General features: G+C 42.1%; 1 protein-coding gene and 1 long non-coding RNA gene across 2 annotated transcripts in view; one reads left to right on the top strand and one right to left on the bottom strand.

Moving 5' to 3' along the window:
* LOC143769835 (uncharacterized) overlaps positions 1-25,745 on the bottom strand; it is a 259,674-nt gene that overhangs the window by 6,633 nt on the left and 227,296 nt on the right. The window lies entirely within an intron of this gene.
* Positions 1-25,745, top strand: part of REEP3 (receptor accessory protein 3) — a 184,378-nt gene that overhangs the window by 124,950 nt on the left and 33,683 nt on the right. Inside the window, exons 4-6 of the mRNA XM_077258762.1 lie at positions 1,684-1,804; positions 3,268-3,381; positions 17,061-17,208. Coding sequence (XP_077114877.1) covers positions 1,684-1,804; positions 3,268-3,381; positions 17,061-17,208 — 383 coding nt within the window. The remainder of the gene's footprint in view (positions 1-1,683; positions 1,805-3,267; positions 3,382-17,060; positions 17,209-25,745) is intronic.

Below are 25,745 nucleotides of genomic sequence, written 5' to 3'. Positions count from 1 at the left end.
CGGGGCCCAATCAGAGCTGGCGTCACTGTCCCCGCTTAAAGAAAAATCGATCATAAAGAGGAAGTCCATGCTTCAGCTCATCTCGGACGACCTCTTAATGTTCGATTTGTCTGAAGGCGGGGGAATGACGCCAGCGCAGATTGGATGCAGGCATCACGAGTCACAAGGCATGAGAGCCCCGGGGAGAGCCACTGCCGACACCGCGGGAACAGTGCCGGCACGGGAGGCGAGTATTATTATTATTTATTTATATAGCACCATTAATTATAAGCTTTATTATTTTATGGGGCCAAACGTCAGGCATGAGAACAAGTTATCCAAGCAGTGGACAACTTCTTTAAGTGGTGTTTGCTTCTTTATGAATTTGGTGCCTTCTATTCCAGCAAGACTGGTGTAACGCGAGCCTGCATTATGCCAGTCTTAATGAATCTCCGTCTAAGCGTATAACACCTACCACTGACTTGGCTTGGGAAAAAAAAAAGTATGCAAATTAATTCGGTCATGTGATCCTTGCACCCAGTCAGTACTGGCTGCACTCTACCCACCTTCGGACTAACCTGGCTGCACTCTACCCACCTTCAGACTAATCAGACATCCAGAGGAAGTGAGGGGCAGTCGCATCTCACTTGATGTCTGATTTGTCCAAAAACTGGGAGCGTGAAGACAACCCTAATTGGTGCAGCGTGACATATCCCCCAGGGAGCCAATGTCGATAATGCAGGAACAGCTCCAGTAGCGCAGCTGAGTATAAGTGTTATTTTATTGGGGTAAAACATACTGATTGAGAAGGAGTTGACCAAGTAGTGGACAACCCCTTTTTAATTCTCTTCTAGAGGATGAATAAATCTCTCAGGTGCTACCTCTTGGAGGGAGAGACCATAAAAGTCAATGTCCAATCTTTTATTTTGGCGTTGAAAGTTGATACGAAGTGCGCTACTCATCAGAGGGCAGGAATTGGCATAAGAGTCAATCCTTGCACAATCCTATTACTTAAAATGTATTTTTTTTTACCTACTTCTTGTAGCATTATTTGGCTATAATGTTGATGCCAATAGTCACTGGCCTGTGACCATTTTTGGTAAGATTATGCATTATTTTTTTTTTTTTCTAAAAATAAATGTGATTGCTATTTTAGCTTTTATCATTTATTTTTTTATGAAGTTCTTTTATATCAGAGGTTTATCCAACATGTCTTCACATCCACCTGAGACCAGAAACAGGAGATGAAGGGTAGAATCTGAAAATCTGACAATTTAGGAGACCAGCCACGTCTCTTCAGGCAGTCTAGGAGACAAGGTCATCGAGCATGCCTCCTATAATTGGATGCCGCTCTCTGTCTCTCACAAACTCATCAAAACACGTCTGTTGGCGACATAGTTCAGACTTCCAGCATGTTTTTTTCCTCCTTACTGTACTCTGACTCGCTGTCCTTATCTGACCTCACTTTACTTGATACTTTCAGTACCAGACACTGAACAGCGGTTCAGATAATCACAGATTTCATCTATTTTTACTCCTTGTGTAAACCATTTGGCGGTTTCATTTTTCTTTCTGTGCATTTATAGAATATATTTTCATTTTAGCTTACAAGATTGTGTATTAAATATAGATGGCTGGATAAAATGCTAGGAAGCAAACCGGTATCTTAGATTAATCCACATTCTGCTCTCTTCATGCTTGTAGGTTTCCTTTGTATTATGAGTTGAAGATTGGTTTTGTAATCTGGTTATTATCTCCATATACAAGAGGTGCCAGCTTGTTATATCGGAAGTTTTTGCACCCTCTTCTTTCCAAAAAAGAAAAGGTAAGTTCTAATCTGATGGATACAGAATATGTGTGCGACTGCCGACAAGACTACTTCTTGCACTGGCCTGTACTTATCCAATAGCCAAGATGAAGTTTTTAAAAACCCTAATCTACCTTTTTAACCATTTGTAATGGTGGGGAAAAAGCGCTAGTTACTTTTCTCATCAAATTAAAATTTGCCCCCTATTAACATTCATGTATGTTCAATGCAATGAAATGCAGAAGTAGCAAACTTCAACTTGACATTTAACATGATGCATACCATTTGTTTTCATGGCATATGATAAAGTTTGCTAAATCTGTATCCTTTGCAAAAAGTTTTTTGTAATCTATTGCATGCTAAAATCACCTGTGCACTGTCCATTGTTTCCCCAACATCTGATATTTAAGGGTTATTCTGAAGATAGCAAATCAACCCCCACAGGATAGGGAATAACTTACTGATTGTTGGGGGTTTGATCACTGGGATCCCAATGTCAAGAATGAAGCCTTTCGTACAAGGGAACCGGGCTCTGCAGAGAACATCTTGAATGAAGCGGCTGTGCACTTACTCCATTTATTGTCAGTGGAAATGCCAGCGACTGCCCAGTACAGCGCTGGATAGAGGATAACTTATTTGGATCAACTATTTAAAGGACTGTTTGACAGCGTCCGTGGGTGATCTTTAATAAATTGGTAGACTTGGATATCTAGGGGTTCATGGTGAAAGTTTCTGCAGTCCTAGAGAATATCTTGCATGGGTCCTATTCCTTTTGATAGCATTGTACCACTCGCTTTAAAGTGTCCCTCTGGTTCCATCTTTACACTCTCACTCTTTAAGACCACTCATTTCCCTATGCCCATACTATGGTACATCACTGTCATTTATGGGACCGTTATGTACGAGTCAGAAAAGTTGTTCTGTAAGAGCAGAACTGGTTTTAGTGGACTCCTTCCATATGTGAATTAACAATGGTGACCATCCATTTCAAAACATCAGAAGACTGGCACTGTTGCAAGTATATGCCACTGGAGTATGCAGTGCTGGGTTAACGAACGCCAGTGGTGCTCAACTAAGCAGCCATGCAATCTTCAAAAATTAGGAGTATAGCAGAAAAGTGAGTGGCACTCGTCACTGCCGCACCAGGTGAAGCATAATTGCATGCGAAACATCTGTAGCCCAGTCCATGTGTCTTCACTCTGCAATGGTGAGTGCCACTCTCGTTTTCTTCTGTTCTTGTAAAACAATGTTGACCATTCATTTGCATGGCCAGTTTGTCATCTAAATATCCAATGGATAGGTGCCAAGTTTTGTTTGTGGGAACACCGCATTAGCAAACCTGGAGAGACTATTACTAGGGTTAGGTTTATCGGCAGCACTTTAATTGTAAGAAGTGAAGCGGTCTCTTTCTCGATATTTGCATCTGATGTCTTATGTGTTTAATAGTCGTGAGTAACAGATGTTCGTTTTTTCCTGAACAGGAGATTGATGAGTACATTATTCAAGCCAAAGAAAAGGGCTATGAAACCATGGTGAACTTTGGCAAGCAAGGCTTGAATCTTGCTGCTACTGCTGCTGTGACCGCTGCTGTGAAGGTGAGAGTCCCGCTTTATTACTCGTTAGCGCACAGTTGTAATTATTTTTCCTTGTAAAACACCGTTTAGATCATTACTTAATTTCCAAAGCCTTTCAGCCTACTTGAATGTTCTTTATTTTCATATTAAATATGCCGAAGTTGAGCAGCAAGATGTTGAATTTTACAATTGGTTTAGTTTATCGAGCAACGTATTATTGGTTATTTTTAGGAGTGTAATAATATTGAATTCATGGCTGACGTGTGCCAGTCCTATAGGTGATAGTTACAAGAGCTGTGCCATGGATACATGAAATATGGACATTGGGAATAACGTTTTCCAGTATGTGGAAGCGCGTAAAATAATCATTGGGGGGCTCTACTGAAGGAGCTGAATTGCAGGTGGGGGGGATAGCTGCTATTTGCCATTTGATGCTGCAAGGAAATGTGTCATTACATTGTAGTCATTTAGGGCTGTAGGATGTTTCTCCCCCAGCAGTTCGCCCCCGGGTACATCCTGTTCGTGACACCAAGTTGAGTCGCCCGCCTGGGCAGTGGGGTACTCTGTACCGGGTCCAGTACTTGAAGGGGACGTCACGGTGGTTGCGCCCCGTTCCGTGGCCCTGGGCACCAAAGTAAATGGAAAGGTCTTTAAAGGGAGTTTAAGAATACATTTTGTTCGTGGCGCCACCTGTGCTTTTTGGTCAGTAGGGACCAACGCTGCTGAAAGGGGTCCTCTGGGGTGATGGTATGGCAGCTGGATGGTGTAACTTCCCACAGGTGAAGTAAATGTACCCGGGGGCGAACTGCTGGGGGCGAAACATCGAAATCCCTTCATTGAGAGGAGTGTGAGTGACACCCATCTCGTGTGAATAGGAGGAATCATGGTGGGATTACAAACTGGTGGGCTTATCTCTGTTGTCCATAAATCCTAATAAGGCATATGGACAACCTCTCTTAAAGAGTAACTGTGATTTCATGTTCAGAAATGAATGATGCACATAAACATAAACTTTGTAATACATATTTTTAGAGAAATCTGCTTCATCTCCTGGACTGATGATTCTTTCTTGGTTTTGGGGTTAAATCTGTATTCAGTGAGTACAGATTTTAATATCGCTGTCAGATGATGACCGTTGGGGCTCCGAGTTCTATGGAACTCGCATTCTCTTCCTCTAGCTCCTCCCCTTCCATAGAACATTATAAGTTCCAACTGTCATCTTCTTTCTCAGCAATGGGAAAATCTGCCTTCACTGAATATAGGCTTCATAGATTTTTATCCATAAATTGAGAATATTTAAGAATAAATTATCAACCCATGAGGAGAAAGAAGCTGATTTCTCTGAAGTGATATATTCCAAAGATTCTTATGTTCATGTGTACTATTGATTTATAAAGGTAAAATTTAAATTAATAGCCACTCCTTAAGTTGGACTGGTTCTGATTTACTACCTTCATTATGGTGTGAATATGCACTCAGTGTCCGGGTTGCTATTGTATGCAGTCACCAGGCTTGTTGTCAGCCATACCTGTGCCAACTTTGAGTGCAAGTTCTTCCGATCAGATTACTGTACAGTATCTTTGCCTAAACATACCGTGCACATTAGACAAAAGTCATTGATTTTAACAGGACCAGCTGACCATCTCGCATATATGGGAGCCTCCCCCCTTCACTCCTGACAAATGTTGTTGGGTAAGAGAAGGGTCACACATTCCTTCTTGTTTTCATGGGAAGCAATCAGCTGTCATGGTGTTGCAGCGGCTTACTCCTTTCTCCCTGTAGAAAACACATGAACTTTTGGCCCAGCGCCTGTGTATGGGGGTTGTCGGGAGTGATGGCTGTGTCTTACCCGTTCCACAAGTAAAAAATAGAACCTTTTACCCCATCACCTACTTTACATGGACACAACAGTTGTAGAAAAGCTCCATTTTGGCTGGTCACCAACTGAATTAGGGGGTTCCCATCTATTTTGCAGAGAGATTGTGTAGGAGGTCACATTAATGTGAGTGTTAGACGTTGGCTTGGCAATACTCTCATAGTAGAAATCGCAGGCTCTACAACCAATCAATCATGGAGTTATACTATAAAATGAAAGTCTCAGTGTGGAAACAAGCAGTAAGATCTCAATATTCAAGACTTGGTTTATTAATGGAGCACGTGGTCAAGCCACCGAGGAGTCCATCAGATGTCCGCCCAGTGCAGAAATGGAAAGGTCATCTGCACAGCTTGTGGGTGGAAAATGTTTGTCAAATCGGTAGCTGATCTGAGAAATCCTTTCTTATTAAATTCCTTTTTTTCTCTCTTTTCCTTATTTTTGCTCTCCTTGGGTAATTCTCTCAACAACCTATCTACCGTTCTCCTTCAATCAAGTGAAGGTAAATGGTCACCATCTCCGAGCATGGCATATCCACTCACACCAGTCCTCTGTAGTGTGGTTTAACATACTAGAACTGGCTTACTAAAATACATGTGATATATAGATCTATGTATCTATGTGTATATATATATATATATATATATATATATATATATATATGTGTGTATATATATATATATATATATATATATATATATATGTGTGTGTATATATATATATGTATATGTGTATATATATATATATATATATATATATATATATATATATATAGGTCCTTCTCAAAAAATTAGCATCTAGTGTTAAATTTCATTATTTACCATAATGTAATGATTACAATTAAACTTTCATATATTATAGATTCATTATCCACCAACTGAAATTTGTCAGGTCTTTTATTGTTTTAATACTGATGATTTTGGCCTACAACTCCTGATAACCCAAAAAACCTGTCTCAATAAATTAGCATATTTCACCCGTCCAATCAAATAAAAGTGTTTTTTAATAACAAACAAAAAAACCATCAAATAATAATGTTCAGTTATGCACTCAATACTTTGTCGGGAATCCTTTGGCAGAAATGACTGCTTCAATGCGGCGTGGCATGGAGGCAATCAGCCTGTGACACTGCTGAGATGTTATGGAGGCCCAGGATGCTTCAATAGCGGCCTTAAGCTCATCCAGAGTGTTGGGTCTTGCGTCTCTCAACTTTCTCTTCACAATATCCCACAGATTCTCTATGGGGTTCAGGTCAGGAGAGTTGGCAGGCCAATTGAGCACAGTAATACCATGGTCAGTAAACCATTTACCAGTGGTTTTGGCACTGTGAGCAGGTGCCTGGTCGTGCTGAAAAATGAAATCTTCATCTCCATAAAGCATTTCAGCCGATGGAAGCATTAAGTGCTCCAAAATCTCCTGATAGCTAGCTGCATTGACCCTGCCCTTGATGAAACACAGTGGACCAACACCAGCAGCTGACATGGCACCCCACACCATCACTGACTGTGGGTACTTGACACTAGACTTCAGGCATTTTGGCATTTCCTTCTCCCCAGTCTTCCTCCAGACTCTGGCACCTTGATTTCCGAATGACATGCAAAATTTGCTTTCATCAGAAAAAAGTACTTGGGACCACTTAGCAACAGTCCAGTGCTGCTTCTCTGTAGCCCAGGTCAGGCGCTTCTGCCGCTGTTTATGGTTCAAAAGTGGCTTTACCTGGGGAATGCGGCACCTGTAGCCCATTTCCTGCACACGCCTTTCCACACCAGACTCAGTCCACTGCTTCCTCAGGTTCCCCAAGGTCTGGAATCGGTCCTTCTCCACAATCTTCCTCAGGGTCCGGTCACCTCTTCTCGTTGTACAGCGTTTTCTGCCACATTGTTTCCTTCCAACAGACTTACCATTGAGGTGCCTTGATACAGCACTCTGGGAACAGCCTATTTGTTGAGAAATTTCTTTCTGGGTCTTACCCTCTTGCTTGAGGGTGTCAATGATGGCCTTCTTGACATCTGTCAGGTCGCTAGTCTTACCCATGATGGGGGTTTTGAGTAATGAACCAGGCAGGGAGTTTTTAAAAGCCTCAGGTATCTTTTGCATGTGTTTAGAGTTAATTAGTTGATTCAGAAGATTAGGGTAATAGGTCCTTTAGAGAACCTTTTCTTGATATGCTAATTTATTGAGACAGGTTTTTTGGGTTATCAGGAGTTGTAGGCCAAAATCATCAGTATTAAAACAATAAAAGACCTGACAAATTTCAGTTGGTGGATAATGAATCTATAATATATGAAAGTTTAATTGAAATCATTACATTATGGTAAATAATGAAATTTAACACTATATGCTAATTTTTTGAGAAGGACCTGTATATATATATATATATATATATATATATATATATATATATATATATATATATATATATATATATATATATATATATATATATATATATATATATATATATATATATATATATATATATATATATATATATGTGTGTGTGTATATATGTATGTATATGTGTGTGTGTGTGTATATATGTGTGTATGTATATATGTGTGTGTATATATGTGTGTATGTATGTATATATATATATATATATATATATATATATATATATATATATATATATATATATATATTCATATTCATTCCACTGAAACCTGACTGAGAATTGAACAGGCAATTAACAATACATGGAGAATAACTTGACCTCAGCTTCTCATTAAATTCTAGAATACTTTTGCTTTTATTTTGTGTTTTTGAAGCTGGCAATTAAAACAAAAAACATAATTACCGCTTACTTTATTGCTACGTGATATTTTTCAGACTTTTTTGAATATACTGGTTGCACTTGTTTTATTACCATATATTTAGGAGATTGTTCTCTCATTAGATGGATCATGGGTATATTCCAAATTGGCGTTTCCATCACTGCTGGCATCCATAGGGAGCCTGCCCTATGCGGGGGCCTAATATGGACCATATTAGTGCAGTGCTAAAAAGCGTCGCCCTCGTGTATTGTATTGCATTACATGCAGAACACAGACACCTTGTAATTGAAAATGACTCATTTATTTGCAAATTACAGAAATTGGACTCTAAATGTCAGCTTGCAGCCTGTTATTTTCTACCTCGCCCACTGATGCCTAATTAATTAAATAGAATCACAAGGCTGAATTTAAATAAAAGTGTTTTGCTTTTCCAGCTAACAATTTCTCTAGAAATCCTTGGTTATACTGGTTGACATGTCTGCTTTATTCCAGAAAGCACCAGATACTTGGTCATGGGCTTTGTCTGGATCTGCACCAGTCTGAAGGCCTCTTTCACACTTCAGTGTGTCCGGTACGTCTGGTGACAGTTTTCACACGTACCGGAGACTCTTGCACACGTAGAACCATTGAAGTGAATGGGTCTGTGCACATGCCTGTGTGTTTCCATGGACTGTGTGCAAAATACGCTGATATGTCCAATTTTTTTTTTTTAACAGCAGCACGGGCTGCAAAACATCCTTCACATATACACACAGGTGACATCGGTGTCATCAGTACCACATGTACCGGCGCCTAAGAAGCAGCGTTACAGTTAGCGCTGTTTCTCAGCGCCGGGTGCTGAAGACTGCTCTCATCATTCTCCCCTGCTCTGCCTGCGGTCAGCGCTAGCCAGGGAGAATGTTGAGCATTCTATTCATCTGATAACAGCGAGAGTAGGCGTCGACTGATGGGACTACTACACTCATCAGCCGACACCTGCTGCCACTAATAACAGTGAAAGCAGGCGGCAGCTGGGAGTATTCATCAGCCGGCAACCCCAGCTTCAGCAAGGCAGGTAATCAAGAATAGAGGGGTCCCTACGCTGTATTTTTAATTACTGTATTTAAATAAATGAAAAAAAAAAATCGTGTGTGGTCCCCCCATTTTTGACAACCAGGCTTGCTAAGCAAACAGCTGGGGGCTGGTATTCTCAGGCAGGTGAGGTGCCATGGATATTGGCCCCCCACCCCCAGCCTAAAAATAGCTGCCTGCCGCCGCCCAGAAAAGGCACATCTATTGGATTTGCCAATTCTGGCACTTTGTTCCCATGCACCATTGATAAGTTAATTGCTTACTTGGTAGGGCCTGAACTAGAATAGAATATCCAAAAATCCAGAGGATAGTTATTAATAAGTGATGATGGCTGAATTTTGAGGTTTGAGAAAGGTCAGATACAGCCAAAACCTTATGTGATTTTTATTTTATTTTTTTTTTCATAATCTGAAATAAAGATCTACCTTTTTTAAGGATTATCCTCTGGTGCCTCAGGATTCTTGGATATTCTACTGGTTTTGTATCTCTGCTCTTTTCTATTTCATGGGCCCGAGCTGCAGTGCCAGACACAACCTGAGGACAGACTTGTCACTATTTCGGGAAGGATGTCAGCATGGTTCTCTTATCCTGTACTAATCAGGTATTCCTGTTCTCTGTATCGGTGCCTCTCGTCCATGTGCTGTCTGGTATTGCAGCTCTGCTCCATTCACTTTGGAAGTTTTTAGCCACATCGTCTTCACTATGAAGGTTTACAAACACCGCAACTCTGTACCTGATGTGTCGCACAATGTACGGCGGCAGTTGCCGATGGACTTCATTGCCACATCATGTAAATAAATCCTTGCAAGTCATCCTTTTCTCTTCATTTAGACTTTTTTTTAATGAATATACAGAAAATCAACTAAATTGAGCTGTAATGCTATACGTTGGATAGCAGTCGTGTGACTAGAGTCCAAAGGGCCTTGGTGCAAAATTTGGACAGTCCCCTCCCTCCCACATGTTGGTCAGATATATGGGCTCCTGTAATGCTTTAATTCCTATAAAGACATACGAGTTCCCTCCCGCATTATGTAGTAATGTCATCTTGGGCCCCCTAAATATAAATATGCCCCCCATCATGGGCCCCTTACTCATATACACTGCTCAAGAAAATAAAGGGAATATATATATATATATATCTCATGATATCTAGGATGTGGGATTTTAGTGTTCCCTTTATTTTTTTGAGCAGTGTACATGTTCCCCCATTCTGCTAGTGCTGCTGTTCAATGCATAAAAGAAAAAACAAATAATCCCTCCTCGTGATCCCTGGTGGCGCCATCTTCTGAAGCCAAGCGACTGGAGTGTGCCCTCAGTCACGCGTACACCGCTGTCAGCTACTGACCTCTGATTGGCCGGCAGCGTGTATTGCTACTGCGGTCGTTACACCACTGCTAGATGGACTTGTCAAGGAATCTGTGAAAGCAAGGTGGACCCTTAAAGGGGTTTTCCATCCCTTCCTTTGAAACTAAGCTGTCAGCAGGTTTTGCTATGTAATCTGAGAGCAGTATAATGTAGGGGCAGACTTTGATTCCAGCATTGTGTCACTTACTGCGCTGTGTTATTGTTTCTGTAACATCTTTTATTAGCAGTAGATTATCAGTAGTTGTTTTGTGCTGTGTAAACCTGCCCCCACACAGTTCAGCAGCTTTCTGTCTATGCAGAGTGTACGCAACTGCCAATCCGAGGTTTAGGCGGGTTTATACAGAGTGCAGCATTCAGAGAACTGCTAGATCTGAAGCAGAGAAAATAGTGATTTTTATCTATCGCAGCAAGCAGCCCAGTAAGTGATACATTGCTGGTATCTGGGCTCCTGCCTCTACATCCTGCTGTTCTCACATAACAAAAACCTGCTGAGATAGATCCTCTTTAACTTTACAAATCTGTATAATTGGATTCTCCGCCGCTCCTCCATGTCTTCTGGCTGAGTTTTTTAATCATCTCCTCCCCATTTCTTGGCCAGTCAATGAGTGAAGGCAGCAATTTGCTACAGCAGTCATGCGCTGTCCACGTTGGAAGACCTGGAGCGGAGAGGCAGGAATTTGCAAAATGTGTATGCACTTTCTTAGATTTTTGCTTCAGCGCTCTGGGGCCATATGCAAACTATGAAGCAGCCTTTTTGTTGTTAATGAACCTTTGCAAAAAAGAAAAAAAAAAATCACAAACTTTACATGAAAAAATCAGAAGGAAGGTGTCAAACTCAATGTCCCCCCCCCCCCCAAAGATTATTTGCCCCTCGAATCATGATGAGCGGAATCCAAAAACCTAGTACTTTTTTTTTTTTTTTTTTTTTTCATTATTTTAGCTAGAATTTTGCAAATGGCCAAATCTCCATAAAAGTATAGTGACCAGGAGAATTGCGGGTACATTGATCTTCTGTAAGTCAATGAGTTGTTTTCGGCAGATGAGAGATAACTGTTTCCTATAATATAGACATTTTGCTGTGGATCGTTCTGTAGCTTTCTGAAATACAATACTTTGTGGAAGATATAATGGCGATTGCACGTTGAATTTTCTGCAATTTGCTTTACTTTTAAAACCAGTGGGTTCATCGCTAAATGCACAAGCCTGAATCAGGCGTCCTCAGACGAATAAATCATGAAAGCAAATGGGAAAACAAAACATTTGCCCCCGATGGCCCTTTTCAATGGTACCTTTTAAATATTCTATATAGGTTTGTAAAAATCCAAACATCCCGCTTTGTCTCGACATCACTTAATTGTATTCCAGGTTATTTGCTCCCGCTCCATTCTACATCCGCAGCTGTCGCCGTATATTGTGCCGCATGTTACTGGCCTCTGAATGCAAATGAATAATTTAGCTTAATTTGTTTGTGTTCTGTATCCTGTATTATCTATAATCTAGCTCATTCAGGGACATTAAGGCAAGCAAGACATTGGAGGTTGGAAACATGACAACGGGGGTCTCGTCATGTATTATACGGCCCTGAAAGAAAACCGCCATACCTACTGTAATTCAGTCATTATGTCCAAATTGTGTAGATGCTGACCTGTATTGCAGCTTTGCGATCAACTTGAGGCCATGTTCACTTCACGTCTGGAGTATGTCCAGCATATACATAAGAACGTGATTCCATTCTGTATGTATACCCAGTAATGGACTGAACAGGTGCCCCGTGGCATAGGCAAGTAGGTGTTGTCATTTTGTTTTTTCTTTTTTAGGTCTGTCAAGTTTTATCTGGGTATCTAAAATAAAAAAAAAAAAACTAACATCCTAAACAATTTTACATTTATTTTCTATGGTTTACTAGATTTTTTTCACTAGGTCCGCCCTCCTCACCTTTTAGGGGAAAAAGTGCTTTTACTCTTGGAGGGTTGTGTCGGAACATCATCAAATCGCCAAAATTTTAATTTTGGGACCTTGACACAGTCTTGTAACAGAGAAAGTGGACAGATGAAAAAGATTAAGTATATTTGTAAGAATGAGACTGTTAGGTCCATGAAAAACCCTAGTAAAGTCTAATAAATTCCACCACATGATAGAAGGGCTTCCCGCTAAGAAAAAAAAAAAAAAAATATATATATATATATATATATATATATATATATATATATATATATATATATATATACACACACTGTATTTGCCAATATTTTTTTTTTAAGTGAGTGGTAGAGGTCTGCGACTGTGTATATTGGGAGAATTATAAACATGGTAAGAAGAGAACCAAATACTGTTTTCAGTGGATCTTGTCCTGGTTGGCAACCTCTATTGGTATAACCAAAGAGAATATTTTTCACATTGTAAAAAAAAAAAAAACCTTAAAAAAATATAGTTTTTTTAGTGAAGACTAGTCCATGTAGATCCACACAAATTCAGTGTTGTCCCTTTCATACAGAAGATAGCAAGCACTTCTGCATTATTCTTGAGCATAAGATTTCACTGTAGAGGAACCTTATTATTTTTCCATAAAGGTGTGTGTGAGATATTGACACTGAAATTTTTCTTTTCTCATTATTTTTAAAATGGATTCATCTTTAAAAATGATTTATACACTGCAATAGTCACCAAACAAATTTTTGCAAGTTGTGCACTTTTAGGCATCATAACTTACCAGTATCCTGGTTTTAAATTATTATTTTTTTTTTTCATTGGGCAATTTTGGATAGAAAACCCAATATTGTAATACCACTGTGCACAATGCCCAGTTTCTATTGGGAGACCGTTTTATTCCCAGTCAAAATAATGCCCCACGACTACTTGCCCACTAATTAGCATATTGCTAGCACAGTGCTAAATTCTTTTTTTTTTTTTTTCGTTAGTGTGTTTATCCATTTGCACAAACAAAATAAACAAAAAAAATGAATGTGAGCCATATTATTAACAATGCATGGTGGTGTTTTGGGAGACTTGGGTAAGCTGTCAGGTTTCCTTTTTAAAAATGAGCTTTAATTTGTCATTCAGCAGAATCTACTAATCTGGTAGAGCATGGTAAATCCTTCAAAAGTACAGTATATACTCGAGTATAAGCAGAGACCCCTAATTTTGCCACACAAAAATGGGAAAACTTTTTGACTCGAGTATAAGCCTAGGTTGGGAAATGCAGCAGTTACTGCTAAATTTAAAAAATAAAAATAGTTACCAATAAAAGTAAAATTGATTGAGACATCTGTAGGTTAATTGTTTTTGAATATACATATTGAATTAGGAGCCCCATATAATGCTCCATACAGTTCATGATGGGCCCCATAAGATGCTCCATACAAAAATATGCCCCATATAATGCTGCACAAAGGTTAATAATGGCCCCATAAGATGCTCCATATTAAAATACACCCCATATAATGCTGCACAAAAGATTAATGATGGCCCCTTAAGATGCTCCATAGAATATTATGACCCATATAATGCTGCGCAAAGGTTGATGGCCCCATAAGATGCTCCATAGATTATGCCCCATATAATGCTGCACAAAGGTTGATGGCCTATAAGATGCTCCATAGATTATGCCCCATATAATGCTGCACAAAGGTTAATGGCCCCATAAGATGCTTCATAGATTATGCCCCATATGATGCTGCTGCGATGAAATAAAAAAGACATACTCGCCTGCCGTTGCTCAGGCCCCCGGCACTTGCGATATTCACCTGTCCCCGTTCCACGGCCGTGCGCCGCTCCGTCTTCCGGCTCTGACTGTTCAGGCAGAGGGCGCGCACTAACCACATCATTGCGCCCTCTGACCTGAACGTCACAGCCAGAGGATGCGGAAGACTGAGCCCGGCGGGAGGAACGAGGACAGGTTAATATCGTAATGCTCACCCTCCCACGTTATATTCACCCTCACCGGCGTGGTTCCTGCTTCTCCGTCGTCCCAGGCCGGCAGCTTATTCCTGTGTTCAGCGGTCACTGGTACCGCTTATTAAAGTAATGAATATGCGCTCCACCCCTATGGGAATGGAGTCGTGTCCATATTCATTACTTTAATGAGCGGTACCAGTGACTGTTCAACACAGGAAGAGCTGCGGCGCCCGGAGACCATCGCATCGGAGAAGCAGGGACCGCGTCAGGAGCAGGTGAGTATGATGTGACACCGCCGCTCCCTCTTCCCTGCCGACCCCCTGGGAATAACTCGAGTATAAGACAAGAAGGGCACTTTCAGCCTAAAAAAATGGACTGAAAATCTCAGCTTATACTCGAATGTAAACGGTATTCAAAATGTTAGAACTTTTATTTACAGTTTGTGTAATATAGGATCGGACTGGTTCTCTGAAGCAAGGGACGCTTTCAACCTGAATCCTCAATGTAAAACCCCCATTTATTAATTCATAATATCCTAATAGGGTCTATAAAGCCAGGTTTGCTAAACTTGGCTTCTCCTTTTTAATGTACTTTTTATTTTGGGTAAATCTGTAGTAGCGTTTCCCTGCTGAGTTGATTGGTAAATGAAAGTAAAGCATATTGTTCCAGCATGTCAGTGGCTTTCCCTTGACTTTGTGGTGTTTGCATTTCTTTTTTATTGTGGTGTGATAAACCACATTGGTGGTTTTTTGCTTTTTCAATGGCACGTGTGCTGCTGTATGTACATGTAAGGCCTATTGCTGGGATCTTCCTACACATGTAGAAGTGAACAACATGCAAGCTTTGTTCAGCAGATTTGAGAATTGGTTGATCGTTCACACTGTCAGATCTTCTACCATTCACCATATACTGGACACATAATCAATCCAAGTGATTGCATTGGGCAATGCCAAAGGTTTTCTCTGCAACGTGATAAAAATGGACTTCAAGTTGGGACCTTATTGCTTGGACCAAAGTGACCAGGCTCAGTGTTCAAACATCTAGTTTGTTTCCCCCATGAAGTTTGATGCTGCTATCCATTTAATAATAACTTTGCCTATTTATTTTTTTTACTGCAGTGGAATCTTGTGTAAGAAATAGTTGAGCAAAAAGATCCATAAGACTGGTTTATTGGCCAGATTGGTAGTCCTTGGCTGCCGAACCAGAGGCCTGTGAACCTCCTCTACCTGCCGGCTTTCCAGGTGCCTCTGTTGCTTTAGTAGTCCTCTTAAGCAGCGTTATGCACTCATGATGTTGTGTTGGACCTGCTCATCATAAGAGGCACTGGGGATATAGGCAGGTAGCTGGAGGTTCCAAGGGGAATGGTAAGTCGGCCACAGAATACTGATGGATCAAGGTCCTGCGGATCTTTCTAGTAAGACATATATATATGTTCTGCCAAAGTTGCAGAAGCGGCTCATTACAGGGGTGGTGACCTACTAATTGTTATTGGGCGCAAGGTTTTGTATAAACAAATCTTCCCTAACTAGACCCCGGTCTCTCTTGCACCGCTACTTGCTCCACCTCAGTCTCCTTCCTCTTCCAGCTGGGGATCTCACGTGGCTAATGCTGCCAATTAGCGACCACTGATCGGCTGTAGCCTTGACATTCATCAAGCTGGAAGAAACTGTCTCTATTCCTTTTTTGGAATGTCAAAACGTTGGGTAGGTGAGAATCTGTTAAAGGGAATGTCCAGTGATAATAAGTTGGCATTTATACTGAGGATAGGTGTTAACTTGCTGATCGGTGGTGTCCCATTGCTGGGATTGCCCCATTCATCAGAACAGAATGGTACCTAAAAAGGAGCAGCACTTTGGATATGCATGTGCGCTGACTATACATTCTAATGGGGATAAGAGTTTTGCATTTTACCGATGAGTGCGGATCCCAGCAGTAGGACCGCTACCAATTAACACCTATTCTGTGGATAGGTTTTCAACCGACAACCTTTTAAAGTGCTGGACCTGGGTGATATTCAAGGAACACTGAAATGAGAACCTCCGTATTGCGTACGACCCAGTCTAGGTCCTTTACGTACACAGTGAAGCAGTTTTCACTTGGGTGTTCCTGTAAGAGAAGCAGTAGAAAAACTTTTTGTTCCTACAAATAGACATTCAATGTTAAAATGTATCTTACAGAAATTCAAACGATTGTACTTTGTGGCGATTTATGATGCATTGCTTGTATTATGACTAGTGATGAGCGAATATACTCGATCCTTGATATTTCCAGAGCATGCTCGGGGGTCCTCAGAGTATTTTTTTTAGTGCTTGGAGATTTAGTTTTCATGACCTCAGCTGAATGATTACATCTGTTAGCCAGCATAAGTACATGTGGGGATTCCCTAGCAACCAGGCAACCCCCACATGTACTTAGCCTGGCTAACAGATGTAAATCATTCAGCTGAGGTCATAAAAACTAAATCTCCGAACACTAAAAAATACTCGGAGGACCCCCGAGCGTGCTAGAGTAACGAGTATATTCGCTCATCGCTAATTATGACAACACCCCAATTTCCATTTTTGTTCACCGCCATTGCTACTTTCATGTGCCAAGCACAAGTTGGACACTGCTATACAAAACCATGAATGGCTTGTTGGCTTTTTTTTTCAGTTTGTATTTAATATAAATGTTTTGACATAATGCATATTTTATATTGTGTTTTACTTTGTGTCCTTGACCAGAGCCAAGGAGCTATTACGGAACGACTTAGAAGTTTCAGTATGCACGACTTGACAGCAATACCAGGAGATGAGACTGTCAGTAACAGACTCTACCAGGCTTTACCCGAAGCACAAAAGAAACTTAAAAACACTGGCGGTGAAGGATCTGGTGAGTGATGCTGTGCTGTGCAAGTATTTTTGGCAGGAGTGGAAAAATGCTACAAAGAATGTTTAAAAGTGAATCTACCAATAGGATCAACCCTCCTAAGCAATCTATATGGGCATGTAGGGCGTAGAAAGTTGCATAAAATGAAACCTTAATATCTGTGGTCTGATGTCTTATTCCAGAGAAATCCACATTTTTCTTATACAAATGAGCAGGTAAGATCTAAAGGCCGGACATAGATCTCCCTGAGAATTGCCTCCAGAGATTATTTTAAATGAAAGGGGGTAAGTTACCAGTGTGAGACATGTAGATCAGGAGATCACACTGTCAGTCATTGCATGTCTCACACTGGTAACACCCCCTTCATTTAAAATAATCTCTGGAGGTGGATTCGCAAGATCTGTGCCTGGCCCATAGATCTTAACAGCTAATTTACTTATTCCTGAGAACCCAATTTTTTTCTTAATAAGACATTGGATCACAGATATCAAGGTGTCGTTTTATTCAACTTTTTATGACCTGCATACCCATACTGATAGCTTTGGATGGTCGAGCCCACAGACCGATTCCCTTTAGCAGTTTATTTTTATCAATTAACATATTGCAAAGTGAATAAGCAGAAGAGAAAGCTAAATCAAATCAATATCCTTCTGCTTTGTCTCCTGCAATACATTCAAATGGTGCAACTTCCTACCTCTGATAGCTGTCTCATCTGCTGCAATAGACTCTAATGGTATAAACTCCCTCTGCTTTCTGTCTGCTGTCTGTCATCTGCCACTCTACCATCTAGCAACATATTTTAATGTGCCTGCTTAATGATTGGTATAATTCATTTGTTGCATTGTACGATTTACTCACTGTTTGATGTATATCCATGACTGTGGCCACTCTAGATACTATCAGGTGGAAGGTGTTATAGCGTGTTGCCAGCCACAATGTGTTTGATCATTTTACCGCCCCCTGGTGTGCTGGCCCCAGCTGCCAAATTATCCCCACCCTGGTCCCACAATCCATCTCTTCTGAACCAGCAGTCTGGACTATAAATTTAGAACCATCCTTAGGGGTGCACGCATCAGAGGCAAAGCGTCACGAAGATAAGCGTCGTAGTACAGCAGTTACTCCATGTCAGTTAGTCAGGGCAGGAGTGAGGTAACCCACACTCTGCTCTCCCTTCTATCCATGTGCTTTATTCCTATCCTCCTATGTTCCCACCTCAGCCCATCTTGCCCAAACACACTGCACAAAAAAACTTAATACACTTCCAAAAACTACTTGCTTTTTATCTTCTTACTCCTACTGATTTCGGGGGACATCTTCCCCAACCCCGATCCCCATCCCCCAACCTCAACCGCTACCCTCATATCAAAACCATACTAACCTTATTAATATTATTTGCACTCCCTCATCTCTCTCTTTCAATTGTGCCCTTTGGAATCCACGGTCTCTATGTAACAAGCTTCCTTTCCTGCACAACTGCTTTGTGAGCAACTCTCTGAATCTGTTGGCCCTCACTGAAACCTGGATCCAGGACTGACACTGTCTCCCCTGCTGCCATTTCCCATGGTGGCTTACAATTCTCCCATTCCCTGAGACCCACAAACAGACCTGGTGGTGGAGTCTGCATACTCTTGTCCCCACAATTCACGTTCCAGGTTATACCCCCAGTTCCATCACTCTCACTCCTTTCTTTTGAGGTCCACACCATCAGGCTCTTACGTCCCCTCTCCCTCAGAGTAGCTGTCATATACCGGCCCCCAGGCTCACCCACCCACTTCCTGGACCACTTCTCAGCCTGGCTGCCGTACTTCATGTCTTCAGAACTACCAACCCTTATCCTGGGAGACTTCAACATCTCCATTAACAGCCGCACTTCCACATCTGCATCCCAGCTTCTATAACTAACCACTTCTCTAGGCCTCTCACAGCTCTCAACCTCTGAAACACACAAAGATGGTAACACCCTGGACCTGGTCTTTGTCCGGCTCTGTTCAATCTCCTACCTAGATAACTCACCGCTTCCCCTCTCTGACCACAATATTCTATCCTTCACACTCACAATTCCTCGCCCACCCCAGCACTCTCCTACCTACGACACATTCAGAAATCTACATGCCATTAACCCTCATATACTTTCAGACTCCCTACAATCATCATTGTCCCCAATCTCTTCTTTTTCCTGTCCTGATCTGGCTGTACATCACTACAATGACTCTCTTAGAAGCACCCTTGACCAAGTAGCTCCCCTCACCCTCAGAACCTCCAAACACAGAGTGAAACAGCCCTGGCTCACATCTCAAACCCGATTTCTCCAGCAATGCTCTAATAGTGCTGAACGCTTATGGAGGAGGAAAACATGCACACCAGAAGACTTAATACGCTGCCCTTCACCTCGCCAAACAGTCCTACTACACCACCCTGATCTCCTCACTATCCAACAACCCCAAAAAACTTTTTAACACCTTTCACTCCCTCCTCAGGCCAAAAGCACAAGACCCTATCACAGTCATTTGTGCTGATGACCTGGCTTCCCACTTTATAGAGAAAATAGACAATATCCGTCAGGAAATCCGCTCCCAGACACCAAGTGCAATGACTCTGATCCCTCCCTGCATGTACCCTGGCTCACTCTCCACATAGATCCCATCACAGAAGAAGTCTCCAAGCTCCTCTCTTCTTCTCGTCCGACTACATGCACCACCGACCCCATTCCCTCACACCTCCTCCAGTCTCTCTCTCCAGTCGTCACAACTCACCTAACTACAGTTTTTAATCTCTCCCTCTCCTCTGGCATTTTCCCCTCCTCCTTCAAACACTCTATCATTACTCCATTACTAAAAAAACCCATCCTCGACCCATCCTGCACAAACAACTACAGACCGGTCTCCAATCTCTCCTTCATCTCAAAACTCTTGGAGCGCCTGATCTACTCCCGCCTTACCCGTTACCTCTCAACTCATTCCCTTCTAGACGCTTCACAGTCCGGTTTCCGCCCCCTACATTCGACAGAAACTGCACTCAAGGTGACCAATGACCTTCTTACAGCAAAATGTAACGGTGACCACTCTCTGCTCATTCTCCTCGACCTTTCTGCAGCTTTCGACACTGTTGACCACCCTCTCCTACTCTCTAGGCTCCAGTCACTAGGCATTAAGGACACTGCTCTCTCCTGGTTCTCTTCCTGTCTTTCTGAATGCTCCTTCAGTGTTCTGTTCTCTGGCTCCACTTCATCTCCTCTTCCTCTCACTGTCGGGGTACCTCAGGGCTCAGTCCTTGGCCCCCTTCTCTTCTCCCTCCACACAGCCCCAATTGGACAGACCATCAGCAGATTTGGCTTTCAGTACCATCTTTATGCTGATGATACACAACTATACACGTCATCCCCTGACCTTACCCCCGCTGTACTACAAAACGCCACTGACTGTCTGTCTGCAGTCTCCAACATCATGTCCGCTCTCTATCTGAAACTCAACCTCTCCAAAACTGAACTTCTTCTGCTCCCGCCTTCTACTAGCCTCCCTAAATCTGACATTTCCCTCTCCTTGGGTGGCACCATAATAACACCCGGCAGTAGGCACGCTGTCTGGGTGTTATGTTTGACTCCGATCTCTCCTTCACCTCCCACATACAATCTCTTGCCCGCTCGTGCCGCTTACACCTAAAAAACATCTCTAGAATCCGCCCTTTTCTCACCATGGAAACAACAAAAACACTCACTGTCACCCTAATCCACTCCCGCCTGGACTACTGCAATGCTCTATTAATTGGCCCCCCCTTACTCGACTTTCCCCTCTCCAGTCTATCCTTAATGCAGCAGCCAGGGTCGTCCATCTGGCTAATCGTTACTCAGATGCATCTACTCTTCGCCAGTCATTACACTGGCTGCTCATTCATTACAGGATACAATTCAAAGTGCTTGTTCTCACCCACAAAGCTCTCCACAGTGCGGCACCCCCATACATCTCCCTCATTTCGGTCTATTGGCCTAGCCGCCCGCTGCGCTCTGCAAATGACTTTCGACTAACCTCTGCACTAATCCGTACCTCCCACTCCCGACTCCAAGACTTCTCCCGTGCTGCGCCAATCCTCTGGAATGCTCTACCCCAAGATATTAGGACCAACTTGCATAGTTTTCGGCGCTCGCTCAAAACACATTTGTTCAGAGCGGCCTACCACGTTAACTAATCAAAGTCATTTTATGTTTGTGTGTGTGTGTGTGTGTGTGTGTGTAGCCCATTCACTACTTCCATCTATCCCCCTCCCCCTGAAGATAGCTGGACCATCATTGTAAATACATCATTGTGAATACACACCTGTGCTTTGTAATCTCCCCCACCTCATTGTAGATTGTAAGCTCTCACGAGCAGGGTCATCTTATTTTGCTTTATTATTGTATTGTTAACGTTGTTACCTATGACTGTTGTGTTTGAAACTGTTAAACTGTAAAGCGCTGCGGAATATGTTGGCGCTATATAAATAAAGATTAATATTATTATTATTATTATTAATATTTGGTGTGAATGCCCTTTACCTTCAAAACACCATCAAAGCATCAGTTCTTCTCTCTACACTTACACCATATTCCAAATTATTATGCAAATTATGTTTTTCTCAAATTTTCCTAAATGGTCGGTGCAAAAGACAGTCAGTCTAATAAGTCATCACCCGTTAGAGTATACATCGAATTTTATTGAAGAAACCTCCCAATGATAACAGTATAATCTCCAAAGTGAATAAAACCTCAAAATGCACTGTTCCAAATTATTAGGCACAGTAGAATTTCTAAACATTTGATATGTTTTAATGAACTTAAAATGCTCATTTGTGGAATTTGCAGCATTAGGAGGTCACATTCACTGAACAAAAAAGCTATTTAACTCCAAAACATCCTAACGGGCCAAGTTACATGTTAACATAGGAACCCTTCTTTGATATCAGCCTCACAATTTTTGCATCCATTGAACTTGTAAGTTTTTGGAGAGTTTCTGCTTGTATTTCTTTGCATGAAGTTGGAATAGCCTCCCAGAGCTGCTGTTTTGATGTGAACTGCCTCCCACCCTCATAGATCTTTTGCTTGGTGATACGCCAAAGGTTCTCTATAAGGTTGAGGTCAGGGGAAGATGGTGGCCACACCATGAGTTTATCTCCTTTTATGCCCATAGCAGCCAATGACTCAGAGGTATTCTTTGCAGCATGAGATGGTGCATTGTCAGCATGAAGATGATTTTGCTCCTGAAGGCACGTTTCTGCTTTTTATACCATGGAAGAAAGTTGTCAGTCAGAAACTCTATATACTTTGCAGAGGTCATTTTCACACCTTCAGAAACCTTAAAGGGCCCTACTAGCTGTTTCCCCATGATTCCGGCCCAAAACATGACTCCTCCACCTCCTTGCTGACGTCGCAGCCTTGTTGGGACATGGTGGCCATCCACCAACCAGCCACTACTCCATCCATCTGGACCATCCATGGTTGCTCGACACTCATCAGTAAACAAGACTGTTTGCAAATTAGTCTTCAGGTATGTCTGGGCCCACTACAACCGTTTCTGCTTGTGAACACTGTTTAGGGATGGCCGAATACTAGGTTTTTGCACCACAGCAAGTCTTTGAAGGATCCTACACCTTGAGGTTCGAGGGACTCCAGAGGCACCAGCAGCTTCAAATATCTGTTTGTTGCTTTGTAATGGCTTTTTAGCAGCTGCTCTCTTAATCCGATGAACTTGCCTGGCAGAAACCTTCCTCATTATGCCTTTATCTGCATGAACTCAGTCTATGCTCAGAATCAGCCAGAAATCCCTTCACAGTATGATGATCACTCTTAAGTTTTTGTGCAATATCTAATGTTTTCATCCCTTGACCAAGGCATTGCACTATTTGATGCTTTTCAGCAGCAGAGAGATCCTTTTTCTTTCCCATGTTACTTGAAAACTGTGACCTGCTTAATAATGTGGAACATCATTTTTAAGTAGTTTTCCTTTAGTTAGAATCACCTGGAAATCTAATTATCATATGTGTTTAAGATTGATTTCAGTGATCCATTAAGCCCTGAGACACAATACCATCTGTGAGTTTATTTGAAAAACAAAACAATTAAATCTTTGACACTTAAATCCAATTTGCATAATAATTTGGAACACGGTGTACATGCAGTTTTTAAAGGAACTCTGCAAGGAGGGTGTTACTAACCATCATAAAGGAATAACCACAAATCCTTCTGTCTCTTCATGAAATCCCAGCCAGACTCAATGTGGAAATCAGGGCCCTGTGGGGTCCATATCATCATTTACAGGACTCCTTGTTCTTCGGTACTGTGAAAATAGATCTTATTGACATTGGCTTTATGTTTGGGGTCGTTGTTCTGCTGCAGAATAAATTTTGAGTCAACCTGAAGCCCTCCTGGGAGTATTGTATGATGTGTAAGCATCTGCCTGTATTTCTCAGCATTGAGGACATCATTAATCTTGCTCAAATCCCCAACTCCCTTTGTTGAACTGCAGCCCAAAGTTTTCAGGGACCCTCCACCATGCTTCACTGTTGCCTGCAGACACTTCAGCATCAAACTGCCTTCTGTTAGAGCCAATTATTTCACATTTTGACTTGTTAATCCAGAAAACCTGCCATTTTCTTATATTTTAGTGTATAGTTGAGTCCTTTGGCCTCGTTTCCATGTAGAGGAATTGCTTTTTTGCTGCAGTTCTTCCCTGGAGACAACTTCTGATCTCAACATCTAGTCTGTTTGGGATTAAATGAAGATAAGATTTGCGCTAGCGACATCCACAGAAGATCTGCGAATAGTTCTCTAAGATGTTTGTAATAACAATTCAAAAAGTGTGTACCTTGATGATTTTTTGAGGGCAGGTAAACATGTATGTTGGGTCACACTAACCTATAGCAAAGAGACTTGGCACTCAAAAACCATGAAAATTGCTTTTTATTCGTACAGGCAATCCACCAAATCGAACTTTTTGATCGTATCCAACCTTTAGCAGTAATGCTGTGCTGTGAAAAAGGACAAACAAAATGTTTTATGTAATTGTTTTGTCCTTTCTCACAGTATTACTGATGAAGGTTGGGTAAGACCGAAACTTTTGATTTAGTAGAGCTCTTGTACAAATAGAATGCTGTTTTCATGGTTTTTGAGTGTGAAGTCTCTGTGCTCTATGTTATGGGGCTGGATCCTGCTTGTGCACCAAGTAGTGTTGAGCGATACCGTCCGATACTTGAAAGTATCGGTATCGGAAAGTATCGGCCGATACCGGCAAAGTATCGGATCTAATCCGATACCGATACCCGATACCAATACAAGTCAATGGGACTCATGTATCGGACGGTATTCCTGATGGTTCCCAGGGTCTGAAGGAGAGGAAACTCTCCTTCAGGCCCTGGGAACCATATTAATGTGTAAAATAAAGAATTAAAATAAAAAATATTGCTATACTCACCTCTCCGACGCAGCCTGGACCTCAGCGAGGGAACCGGCAGCGTTGTTTACTTAAAATTCGCGCGTTTATTTCCTTACTTGAAGTCCCGGCTTGTGATTGGTCGCGTGCCGCCCATGTGGCCGCGACGCGACCAATCACAGCAAGCCGTGACGTAATTTTAGGTCCTTCAGTATTTTAAAATTACGTTCCGGCTTTGTGATTGGTCGCGTCGCGGTCACATGGGCGACGCGACCAATCACAAGCCGTGACGTCACGGGAGGCAGGACAAGCGCGCATTTTAAAATGCGCGCGTGTCCAGCCTCCCGTGACGTCACGGCTTGTGATTGGTCGCGTCGCCCATGTGACCGCGACGCGACCAATCACAAGCCAGAACGTAATTTTAAAATCCTGAAGGACCTAAAATTAAGTCACGGCTTGCTGTGATTGGTCGCGTCGCGGCCACATGGGCGACGCGACCAATCACAAGCCGGGACGTCACGGGAGGCAGGACAAGCGCGCATTTTAAAATGCGCGCGTGTCCAGCCTCCCGTGACGTCACGGCTTGTGATTGGTCGCGTCGCCCATGTGACCGCGACGCGACCAATCACAAGCCAGAACGTAATTTTAAAATCCTGAAGGACCTAAAATTAAGTCACGGCTTGCTGTGATTGGTCGCGTCGCGGCCACATGGGCGACGCGACCAATCACAAGCCGGGACGTCACGGGAGGCAGGACAAGCGCGCATTTTAAAATGCGCGCGTGTCCAGCCTCCCGTGACGTCACGGCTTGTGATTGGTCGCGTCGCCCATGTGACCGCGACGCGACCAATCACAAAGCCAGAACGTAATTTTAAAATCCTGAAGGACCTAAAATTACGTCACGGCTTGCTGTGATTGGTCGCGTCGCGACCACATGGGCGGCACGCGACCAATCACAAGCCGGGACTTCAAGTAAGGAAATAAACGCGCGAATTTTAAGCAAACAACGCTGCCGGTTCCCTCGCTGAGGTCCAGGCTGCGTCGGAGAGGTGAGTATAGCAATATTTTTTATTTTAATTCTTTCTTTTACACATTATTACATTAATGTTGTTTCGATACCGATACCCGATACCACAAAAGTATC

The sequence above is a fragment of the Ranitomeya variabilis genome, chromosome 4, assembly GCF_051348905.1.
Source record: "Ranitomeya variabilis isolate aRanVar5 chromosome 4, aRanVar5.hap1, whole genome shotgun sequence".
NCBI lineage: Eukaryota > Metazoa > Chordata > Amphibia > Anura > Dendrobatidae > Ranitomeya > Ranitomeya variabilis.
The sequence above is the reverse complement of the archived record's forward strand: the minus strand, read 5'-3'. Positions and strand labels throughout refer to the sequence as shown.